The 12128-nt window shown below is 41.1% G+C and overlaps 1 protein-coding gene across 1 annotated transcript in view; it reads left to right on the top strand.

The window, feature by feature from the left end:
- The window catches only part of PARD3 (par-3 family cell polarity regulator), a 482350-nt gene that overhangs the window by 302879 nt on the left and 167343 nt on the right, over window positions 1-12128 (top strand). The window contains 1 exon segment of the mRNA XM_068405039.1: window positions 7301-7451. Within this exon segment, the coding sequence (XP_068261140.1) occupies window positions 7301-7451 (151 nt within the window).

The raw sequence follows: 12128 nt of genomic DNA, 5'->3' as shown, positions 1-12128 counted from the left end.
TTAGGGAGTGCTTTGACTGCGTGGAAATTGAGGAAGATGATGAGGATGACAAGCTTGAATGTCTATGGGTAAAGATCAGGGGGAAGGTTGGCAGGGTGGACATTATGGTGGGAGTTCCACCTGACTGGAGAAGTTCCAGCTGACTGGAAATTAGCAAATGTAACGCCCATCTACAAGAAGGGCCGGAAGGATGATCCAGGGAACTATAGGCCTGTCAGCCTGACCTTGGTGCCAGGCAAGGTGATGGAACAGATCATCCTGAGTGCCATTACACGGCACATGCAGGACAATCGGGGCATTGGGGCCAGCCAACATGGATTCATGAAAGGCAGGTCCTGCTTGACCAATTTGGTCTCCTTCTATGACAAAGTGACCTGCTTAGTAGATGAGGGCAGGGCTGTGGATGTAGTCTATCTTGACTTCAGTAAGGCATTTGACACTGTCTCCCACAGCATCCTCCTAGACAAACTGGCTGCCCGGGGCTTGGATGGGTGGACTCTTTGATGGGTTAAAAACTGGCTGGATGGCTGAGCCCAGAGAGTGGTGGTGAATGGGGCAAAGTCCAACTGGCGGCCAGTCACTAGCGGTGTTCCCCAGGGCTCAGTTCTGGGGCCGGTGCTGTTCAATATCTTTATAGATGATCTAAATGTAGGGATTGAGTGCACCCTCAGCAAATTTGCAGATGACCGCCAAGCTGGGTGGGAGTGTCGATCTGCTGGAGGATGGGAAGGCCCTACAGAGGGATCTGGACAGGTTAGATAGATGGGCCGAGACCAACAGCATGAGGTTCAACAAGAACAAGTGCCGGGTCTTACACTTGGGCCACAACAACCCCATGCAGTGCTACAGGCTGGGGGAGGAGTGGTTAGAAAGCAGCCTGGGGGAAAGAGACCTGGGGGTGCTGATCGAGAGCCGGCTAAACATGAGCCAGCAGTGTGCCCAGATGGCCAAGAAGGCCAATGGCATCCTGGCCTCTATTAGGAATAGTGTAGCCAGCCGGTCCAGGGAAGTGATCGTCCCTCTGTACTTGGCACTGGTGAGGCCGCACCTTGAGTACTGTGTCCAGTTCTGGGCCCCGCACTTCAAGAAAGATGTTGAGGTGTTGTAGCGAGTCCAGAGGAGGGTGACCAAGCTGGTGAAGGGTCTGGAGGGTCTGACCTATGAGGAACGGCTGAGGGAGCTGGGGTTGTTTAGCCTGGAGAAGAGGAGGCTCAGAGGTGACCTTATTGCAGTCTACAACTACCTGAAGGGAGGCTGTAGTGAAGTGGGAGTTGGCCTCTTCTCCCAGGCAACTAGCGATAGGACAAGAGGACATAGCCTCAAGCTTCGCCAGGGGAGGTTCAAGTTAGACATTAGGAAGAATTTCTTTACAGAAAGGGTCATTAGACATTGGAACAGGCTGCTCAGGGAGGTGGTGGAGTCACCATCTCTGGATGTGTTTAAAAAAGACTGGACATGACACTTAGTGCCATGGTCTAGTTGACATGGTGGTGTCAGGGCAATGGTTGGACTCGATGATCCCAGAGGTCTCTTCCAACTTGATTGATTCTGTGTGATTCTGTAACTTCGTCCAGTCCTATGAAAACTTATTTTCTTTAACGCCTTTGATATGAAGCCTCGGTAAAGGCTTTCTGAAAATGCAAATATGTGGCGTCCGATTCATTGCCTGAGAGCTCAGAGAGCTTACTGGCACCTCTGTGCAACTCCAGCATCCCAGTGAGGCAGGATTTCCCCAGGGCTGTCTGCCTTCCCCATGGACCCATGTCCATCATGCTCAGTGATCTTACTCTTTATTGTAGATGCCACCGTTTTATCCAGAAGGACATCAGACGCCTGGTCTGTAGTTCCCAAGATGCCCTCTAGATATATAGGCAACCACCAGCCCTCTGGCACCATGGCCATTTGTAACAGTATGTTGAACATTTTGGCTAGCAAGTATGCAGTTTCATGGTTGAGTTCTTTCAGGGCTTTTGGGAGAATGCCTTCCAACCTGGGTGACATTGTTAACTTCTCAACCTACACATTTAGTCTAACGCTCCTGGTGTATTTTCTTCTGGCTGACCTCACTCCTCTACTTATTTGCTGCAAAGAATGGGGTCAGGTGTGGAAATCTCCCTCAGTGTCTTCAACAGTAAAGACTGAAGCAAAGAAATCATTGAGCTTCCCTACTGCACACTTGTCCCTCAGTAACATTTCCACTCTTGCCATCAAGGGGTCCAACTGATTTGCTACCTTCCTATGTCTGATGTCCTTAGTGAACATTTTACCTTCAGTTTGAGCATCCTCTGGAGGGTGCTGCTAAATTCTTCCTTCTTTCTCTCAATTTACTTGGGCCATATTGGTGAAGGTTGTTTTAATTGTGGCACATTTTACCTAAGCTTCTAAACCAGGACTTGTTAGTAGTCTCCTTTTAGGCCTTTGGTGGTCTTTTTGGTGCATGATTTTCAGTGTACATATGTAAACTCCTAATAGTAAACATCCCAAGAAATATTTTTAAAAATTAGTTGTTGGGAAAGTATGTATGTGGTTTTCTACTTTGTATATCTTGTGTCTTCTGCTATGCCCTTCTGCCTGTCCGCCTTTATTTTGACTTACTTTTTTCTCCTTTATCTGTTTTCTATCATTGATATCAACTTACAAGCTCCATCTTGGCCCAGGTTCCTCCCCATACTCCATAACCTACCATCTAACCATGTTTTGCAAAGCTGTGTGGGCATTCCAAAAGCATTTTTTGTCTTCTGCTTGCCTTTTAACATCATTGTCAGAACAAGAATGCAGTATTTCTTAGAAACACTGTCCTAATTTTACAGTTACTAGTGCATGATTGTGCATATAAGTCAAACCAGACTCTTTTACTAGCTATTTACCTACATTTTCGGATCTTGCAAAGTCTGTCCCTAAAGCAGGATCTCAACTTGGGTGGTAACAGAAAATCATATTTAATGCTGGTAGTAGTATTGTTAAAGTATCTCTGTTGAAAAGGGAAGCTGAAGCATTTTGGACATCTTAGCCACAGTACACAGATAAGAAAGGAAAAAGAAAGCCTGGAAAAAATTCTGTGTGACAGAAAGAGCTTCAGTACCCTGGATGCAGTGTAATATATAGCACATTTGTATACTGGCTTCTTTAAAATCCATAATGTTTGCATGCCAGTATTTGGATAATTTACTTTCTGAAGAAAAAAGGGAGTCTGATTATTGTTTCTTTTAAAAAAAAAGTTTGTTTATGCTTTGCATATTTTGGCAATGTTCTTGTGCATAAACTTTTTTCATATTTATGTGCGTAACTTCAGATAGAATGGATGGTGGTGTTTAACTAAAAAGGACCACATTAGTTGTCCTTTTTATCATCCAGATAAGCAGCAGCTGGGCTAGTTAGTACAGACAGTGCTTTAGCAAACAGCTGGTTCTTATCTGAATGACAAAGGACCAGGGTAGAGACCTTATTTATTAAAATAAATAATTTTTATTTCAAGAGAATGGAGAGAAAATAAGCTACAAGCAATCTGTAGCATGTGACAGCTTATTGCATTTTTACGAATATGATCATTTATTATAGATCAGTGCTAGGACCCAAAGAGGGAACTCTCTCTTTTCAGACTGGAGAAGAGAAGGCTCAGGGGGATCTTACCAATCTTGGGGGGAATAAAGAAGACCAATCCAGACTCTTCTCAGGGCTGCCCAGTGCCAGGAGAAGGAGCAACAGGCACAAACTGAAATATAAGAAATTCCTGTAAACATAAGAAAAAAATTTTATTCTGAGAGGGTGATCAACCACCGGCACAGGTTGCCCAGGGAGGTTGTGGAGTCTCTGTCCTTGGAGTTATTCAAAACCCAACTGGACAAGGCACTGGGCAACCTGGTCTTGCTGACCTTGCTTTGAGCAAGAGTTGTACTAGATGATCTCCAGTGGTTCCGTCCAACCTCAAACCATCCGTGACCCTGAACTATCGTACCAAGAAGTGCTCCTGCTAGGGGCAGCTGTTGATAAGAAGTATAGGGGCCGGTTGCTGCCTAGATTGCTTTCCTTGCCAGGCCTTTAATGAAGGTCAGGAATTCGTACATCTTTGTTTGTATTACCTACTCTTTATCAGTTAATCAAATTAAATTATACTGAGGAGCACTGATATTGGCTAAGGGAAGGAACCAGAATGTGTAATTCAAGCTATTTATTAGAAATGCATCAGGAAGAAAAAGTCTTTATTTGAACTGCAATCTTGCTTTGGACTGTCAGTCTCTTCGTCTTGCCCACAGCACAGTTTCCAAATTCAGTGTGTTTTTTCTTACACAGACTTTCTGTTAACAGTGTAAGGAAAAGACATTTTTTTTGTGAAAGTCAGTTGTGTAATTCCTGTCTAATTTTTGCTATTATATAAACGGCGTTGTATCTTTTGTAAAATATTTGTGTAGTTGGCTGTTGATGCCTTTGTTTAAACCCATCTTTTGAGATGCTAATTAGAAATGGAAAAAGTTTTCCCCATGAAAATGATAAAATACGTGATTCACTTTACAAAACACAGCCATCTAAACACAGCGCTCTTGCTATTTCTTTTATTTACCCTCTACTTTACTGCTTTACCAGCAGTGAATTTCTGTGTATTTCTCTGATTCAGAGCTTTCTTCTTGTCAGTATCTTTCTGAAAAATCTCTTGAGACATTCCTACAAATGAGTTTGAAAGTTGATGGGTTGTCACATAGAGAAGGACTGTGCGAGACGGCTCACTAAATGCTGGACACTTGTTACATAAAGTCATCAATATAGCACTGGGAGAATAAATCCCAAAGCACTTTGATATTTTCACACCTTATTTAAGGGCAGTGAAATAAAGGTTAGTTTATCATTTAATGCCTGTATCATGCAAGTTTAAGCTCTCAAGCAGTCTGATGTTGCTGTGCTTTTTTTTGTTACAGTGTTTCAGAATTTAACATTTCTATTCTTTTTGAATTTGCCTGAGATTCCTTTATAACAGAGGCTACAAATATTGTTTAATTTACTTTTCAGTAAAGCTGTCAGTTGTAATCTGCAATTTAAAGAAAACAATAAAACAAATCCTCGTTTCACAATTTAAACCTTATTGAGTCTAATTCACTTGCACTGCAAGTTTATTATTCTCCTGCAGCTTGACGTGCCTCCAATTGTAATTGTGTTGACCCTCCGATGCAGTAAATCTCCCCAGTGCTTATCAAACTGGGAGAGATAAGTCTACAATTTGGAACTTCATTAAATGTCTCATTTATATTAAACAGATGATGGCTTTGAACAGAAATAATAATTTTAACAGGCTCTGCGACCTCCCAATCATGGTCTCCTCGACTTTGTAATGTGGCATTTTGCAAATCTCCACCCCTTCATGTACTGGGCATTACGCCAGCGCCCAAGTGTCAGAAGTCGTTAGTCCATTGGGCTGACTTCAAAGCCTCTGCTGTGGAGGCTGCAGCCACGTGCTTTGTAGCCCTTGAAGCAGATTTTAAAAAATCTTTCGTAGTGTACATTTCTTAGTCATCTGGGGATTGTGGGTAGAGTGTTTAATAATGGGCAGCTGTTTAAAGAAGAAAAAACAACCAACAAACATGTCGCTTGTTATTGTAATTCCTGAAACTGTGAACTACTCCTTTCAGGCTCATTTGGAGACCAGTCCTTGGAATAAGTGTTCCCAGTGGCTTCAAAGAGTTTGCAGCATGCGCAATGTCTTGCAGTATCTGGTCTCTGCTGTATTTCAAAACATACAAAATATATGCTGTTGGATTTGTGTAATACATTGCTCTTAAGTTTTGACAGTACACTTCAATATGAAGGGGTGTGTTGGTGAAAACAGCTAATGCTTTGATGTGTGAGTTCATATGATTACCCTGCAAAATGCATCTATTTTTTAATATTTGTTTCTTTTTTTAATAGAGCTGGATGCAGTTCGTGCTGTTTAGATGAATTGGTTTAATGGTCTTGGTGAAGCTCCTTTGGTAGCATTACCGAGTACCAGCAGGGTGCTAGAGCTCAGGTGAACTGAGATCTTTAGGGACAGGAATGGTGTGAGGGCTGGGTGATGGCGTGGGGAGTCTGTATCTCTGCGGTGAGTGGCAGGGTGCTGAAAATTTGGCATCCAAGCTGACAGCAAGTGCCTGGGTGCTTGTTCTCCTCTCTCCCAGGGGCTGCGCTGGCAGCAGCAGAGCTGCCCATGGCTAATGGGGCAGCTAAACCCAGCTGGACAATATCAAATAGTTTAGACAATATCAAATAGTTTTCTTTCTTTGCCTTGCGCAGGCACTGCTTTCTACTGAGCTCTGATTCTCTGGGGCTTAGTGAGGATTTTTTTTTCCTCTCTTTTTGAAAATTCTGAGGCGTATGCAGGAAACAAGGGGTGACCAGCTTCTGCTAACGAAGGCTGACCTGGGAAGTCACTCAGGGGAGCCTTCTGACGGAAGGCAGCTGGGGCAGGGAGGCAGCCATACATGCAGTCTTCTCCCCTGTGCATGTGGCAAAGCAGCCTGTCTCCATTGCTTCTTCCACCACCTACTTCATCTGCCTCTTAATGCCCCTGGGAAGTCTGCCTGGAGTCATGGGCTGAGGGGGCACCTCAGGTCTTGCCAGTTCTGTTTTTTGTGGCTCTGCCTGGACGCAGTGCCGGGGTCAGGGAAGCTTCCAGACTGAATGAAGCACTTGAGGGCTCTGTATCCTGCAGCCAGGAAAGGCAGAGCAAAGAACTCATCCTAAATAGGGAAAAAAAAAAAAGAAACATGTTAATGTGAAGCCCAACTTCTTTTTTTTCCTTTGTCTCCTAACTACAAAACGTTTGAGTGTTTATGTACTGGTTACTAATAAGTCTGGTGGGGTTTTCTTAGGGTTTCCATGATGATTGCATCTGAAAGCAAGTTGCACCACTTCAAAAAGGGCCAGCAGCCCAATTCCAAGTGGAGCTCCTGCTCCGTGCTCCTGACAGGAGCCTTGTTCTGACAGGCTGTCAGTGTGGGAACGATGGCCCAGCTGTCTGCCTGATAGTGCTGAAAAAAGCCAAAACTGTCTGTTTAAGAAATTATCTAACAAAGAGACACCAAAATGCAATGTTTTTTTCCACCAATTTTCTCCTGAAGGATTGGAAATTTGACAGGGCGCCATGGGAGGTGCAGTGTTAAGAGGCTTAGAAAGTTGGTCATTAAGCAGAGCTGTCATTGCAAATTATATTTTTCCAGGGTGAGAAGTTCTAGCTCATTGTGTGCCCAGACAGGTCTAGGCCTTAGGCAAGTTGTTACAGTTGCCCCATGCTGCTAAAAGGACCCTGGGTGCTAATTTTCCTCTCTCTGTGCAGTTGGAGTCACCTGGGAGCCCCTCTGGGCCCGAGCTGCCTATAGAGAGTCTGCTGGATGAGCGGGAACGGAGGATTTCCCACTCCCTCTACGGCGGGATCGAGGGTCTCAGTGAGTCGCCCACGAGGAACGCGGCGCTGAGTAGGATAATGGGTGAGTCAAATCAGCTTTGCTAATCAGGATATGTTTTTATTCCTCTCTCTGATGCATCAAAGGGTGATTCATTTATTATATATGTGGGAATTAGGGAACGTGGAGGTTGCACTTACCAACTTAAAACATGCCTTAAATTTTTTCCACGCAAGCTTTCTGGATAGTTAATGTGAGGAAAAAAGTCAATAAATGGAATTATAAAGTGAATTTTGTATCCCATGGCAGGTAATAGAACAAATAACAGGAGCATTTAACATGTTTTTTTCAGTGTCTGAACTGGGACAATAAATTACTGGTTGGTCTAGTCTCCGTGTTGCGTCTTCATTCCCGTAAAAGTCAGTGACTGATGGGAATTTATAATTAATTTCAGCATTTCTTCTCCTCTCTGTTTCAGTCATACTAAAGTACAAAAATAAATAAGGCAATCTTGCATCCATTTATGCTTATTAGGGCATTTCATTAATTTGTTTGAATTTTTGCTTTGCAGGACACCAATTTTAAAACCTCATAACTAATTTTAAGCATCCCTTGTGTAGATTCTGTGCCGTACCATCTATATGGCCCCAGTGGATAATGAGGTTATTAGCAGTTGCTCTGCAGCAATTCAGCTTCCGAGGTACAGAGCTAGGTAATAAAGACTTGCCTTGCCACCGGAGTGGTCGGATTTACTGACTAGGATGGGATTAGTTTGAAAGGATTTTCAAATTTAAACACAAAAAGCAGCTTGATGAAAATAGCACCTGACAGAAGACGCGACAATTGCTTGCTTGAGTTGCAAGTTTTAAACATGAGACATGGCCATTAAATCTGGGACTTTTTTTAGTGTGCTTGACAGTCACAGAATATATTAGAAGATGCTGCTATAAACTTGATATGAAGCAAAGTTGAACTTAGTTTTTAATTCCTCAAGATTCATTTTCAGCCTTAGAAAATGAGAGTCCACCACTTAGGCTTTTTCCAGTAACAGTTTGTATGTATATTTCACTCTGTTTTGGGGTTGTTAGGGTGGTTTTTTACTTTTTTGTATTTTTTGGTTTGCTTTTTCTTTGTGGTAGTAGAAAAACACTGTTGTTAAACTCTCTGAAAATCCACAGATTTACTATTTAAGATATTTCGTCAGTTAAGTATTTTGTCTTTTTTTTGTGCATTTGGGCAACAATAGTTAGAAATAAATCATAATCTGTTTTATTGCATTACATTTCGTGCAGCTCAGAAGAAAAATTATATTCCCAAGAATCAAGGAAGTATGAAACCTTTTCACTCGAAGTCATGTTCTCTTAAAGAGAACAATTTAGAAAAACTATTTATTTGTTGACAAATTTAAGGAGCGATAAAATAATTTGAAGTCTTTAGCACTACTCTCCCATAGAAGGGGCTAGTTCTTGTGGTGTCAAGGCTTTAGATAAAACATTTGCAAAGCACTACCTTCTGCTTTTTCCATCAGTATTGCAGAGGATTTACACATAGAGCTCATAGAAGCATTAACGAGTTATTGCTTAAACACCTTGTCCAGTGATGGGAGAAGAAACCCTGAGAGAGTCTGTGTGCATGTGTGTCAGCAATGCAGTTTATTTCCACATCAAAAGAACACAGGACTTGCCATGCCAAATCGAACTAGTGGTTGATCAGCCTGGTATCATCCCTTTAGCAGTAGCCAGTAACTGACGTTTCAACAAAAGAAAAAAAATTTTTCCAAAGCTCTTAAAATCTAGTACTTTTGGATACCTCTGCAATGTAGACACAGGGAAAAAAAATCCATCCTGCATTTTGTAAGTGTTTTATAACCTGAAGCTGATGTTTTGATTTCCTCTGAATAATTGTTTTTCTGTATTGTTTTCAGAAACCAGGTACTATGTAGAAAATTGGTTGGTTGTGACTTAAATCCATTGATTGCTTTAGTTGGAAGCACATGGAAAATCAAATTGTGCCTGAACCTCATAGTAAAGGTGACCTTTACTATGTTACTTTCAGCGTAACTGAAAAGTGGTCTTGCTGGGACTGGGTCATTCCTTCTGCGATCACGGCAGCTTCACAGAGCTGTCATGTTTAAACCCAGTTTTTAAGTAGCAGTCAGTTTTCTAATATGCTAAGTTTTCTGAATGAATCAGTACCACTAGGTTAAAACTGCAGTGTTTACAATGTTTTGTGATATTTTTGCATGCATGTTTTCTTGCAGTGCCATACAACGGAGGTATTATTACCTGTTGGGAGAGATAGGGTCTGTTGCTCGTTTCAGAGCAGCTAACGTTTGTAAGACTCAATCATTTATTACGCAGTTGAATTCCTGTCCTATTAGCATTGATAATGAGAAAAAACTCAGAACTTTTTTTATCTTCTTGAGAATGTAGATGTGATGTTACATGACTCTTGAGAGTTTTCCTCCCCTCTTGAAAATTGGCCTAAAAACGAGAATTAGTCCTAAGAACAACCTGGCTGAGGAAGACCAGAGGTCTGTACCCTCCTGTGCCGGTCCTGACCATGAAAAAAAGCCCAAAGGTGTGCTTTATGCAGGGCTGATTCCCTTGAGTGCTCTCCCCATATCGAGGAGCCCTCTGACTTACAGGCTCTCTGAATCACCTGATGTCCTTTTTTTTACCCCTCAATGGATTTAACTAAACTTTTAGTACTCTTGGCACCTTGTGGTGAGAAGGTCGCGATTTGATTTCATGTGTGAAGGAGTAGGTCTTTCTGCTTCTTTTGCTATTGGATAAAACTGATGGATTTTGAGTTTTCTTCCTTCTTAAGTTAGACTATTCAAAAGCGATAATCTCAAGGTCTGGAAAATGCCTGCTCTTTTCAGTCATTGCTTAAATTTGGAACAAAACCTTAAAGAGAGTTTTGTTTCTTTTCAGTACAGCTAATGTAATTTTCTGTGTTTAAGAAAAAAAGGTGTTTAAGACAATTTCCTTACTCTTTCAATCCATAACTGACAGCAAGAACTGGTTGTCAGAGCCTTGCTGTGAGAGTGGGAATGAAATACCAATTTTAGAACATGATTTAAATTACGTAAAATAATGTTTGCTTATTGCAAAAGGCTACATGAATCTTTTAATGTTTCTGACAATTCTTACGTTGATCTACTTTTCTAGATGATTATTGCTATTATAGGTTTCCGTACGCTTTTTCACTTGATAATATTTCACTGAAAATTTCTGATGGAAAGGAGATACCACTTTCTGTATTCAGGGAATGATATTTTTGTTTTGATGAGATGTTTTTTTATTTATACAAATTGAGTCTTCTCTTCTAAGAATTAGATGACTATAATAAACCCTTATGTTTAGTTATTTATTTTTAATATTTTCAGATTGCATGTTCTTAGTACATTCAAAATAACAACTGTGTTATGCTGGTTTGCTTGGCTCTATGATTAAAAATTCAAGCTTCTTCTGATACACCGTTCTTGTATATTATCCATTATGCTCCTGAGTTTTGCAATACGCAAATACATAGCTGCTGTCTGTATAAATTATTCTTATTCAACAAACAGCTTAGTACAAAGTCCTCTTTCATCTCTTTCTTCTAGTTGCTGATTTTTTTTTTATGAACGCGGTGGGTTTTATTGCTAACGGTGACTAAACAGAAGTTATTTATCAGGCGGTACACAGCAATAGCTTGCACTGAATCTGCTTTTCATCCTGAAAGATCCCCCAGAACTTCGTAAAATTAGATAGTTCCTACACAACAGGAAATACTTTGTTCTCTACATAAATAATTGCTATCTTAAGGATAGAATCAGGAGGAAGCACTACTGAAAAAAAATTTAGCTAGAGATGTAGAGTGTGTGTGTCAGTGAAATTAAAATAACCCTTTATAAGCAGAAAGCAGTTCCCCGGCCAGGAATCTCATCAGAACCTTGTGGTCTGCTACAATAATCTTGACAGATCTGAGCACTCTCTTGGGATCCAAAGTCTGGATATAGTGGAGACATTTTTGTCCTTAAATGTTCCCCACATATGCATTCCCAATCCCACCTCTATTTAGCTTGGGAAATTAGATGATGTGAGTATCTATGGGAAATTTTGCCAAAACTCAGTATATTGCTAGGGACAAATATGCTGTTAGTGAAAAATAAATAAATGAAGATATGGGGAAATTCTAATTTCTCATTGCACAATTCTCTGTATACATCCTGTAGGAAGTCTCATCACTATTAGTATCATCATCAACACTACTTTTTTTATTATTATTTCTCTTATTTATTACTCTATTTATTACTTCGGTTAATACTTCATTATTCATCACAGAGTAGCTGTTGCTGATTTCTTGGTCAGGCAGGTTAGGAATCACTTGCTATGTATGGGCAAGAAAGGCCCTCTACTTGCGGAAGAGACTTGAAGTGTACCGTTGGTCTGAATCTCATGATATCAAAATGCTTATGAGAGTCACTCATAAAGTCGTACTTGGTTTTGAACATATTGTAAGGGTGTTCAACAGATTTCTTAGACCTTCCTTTCAAGAGAAAGAAACAGCAAAAGCACAAGAACCAAACCAGAGACAGTACCATGAGAATGCAGTGTAGTATGGGAGCCAAGTCATTACAGCAAACAGATTAACCAAACTTCAGGGATTTTTAAGATTTAAAAGGACCTGGAGTAGTCGGGTTCTTCATGAGTAAGCCTGTTGTTCATTTTATGTACTGTGTATGCTCAGGGCTTTTTTGGAGCGCTTTATGTT

This window comes from Nyctibius grandis, chromosome 7 (assembly GCF_013368605.1).
Source record: "Nyctibius grandis isolate bNycGra1 chromosome 7, bNycGra1.pri, whole genome shotgun sequence".
NCBI lineage: Eukaryota > Metazoa > Chordata > Aves > Nyctibiiformes > Nyctibiidae > Nyctibius > Nyctibius grandis.
This window is presented reverse-complemented; position numbering and strand designations above follow the sequence as displayed.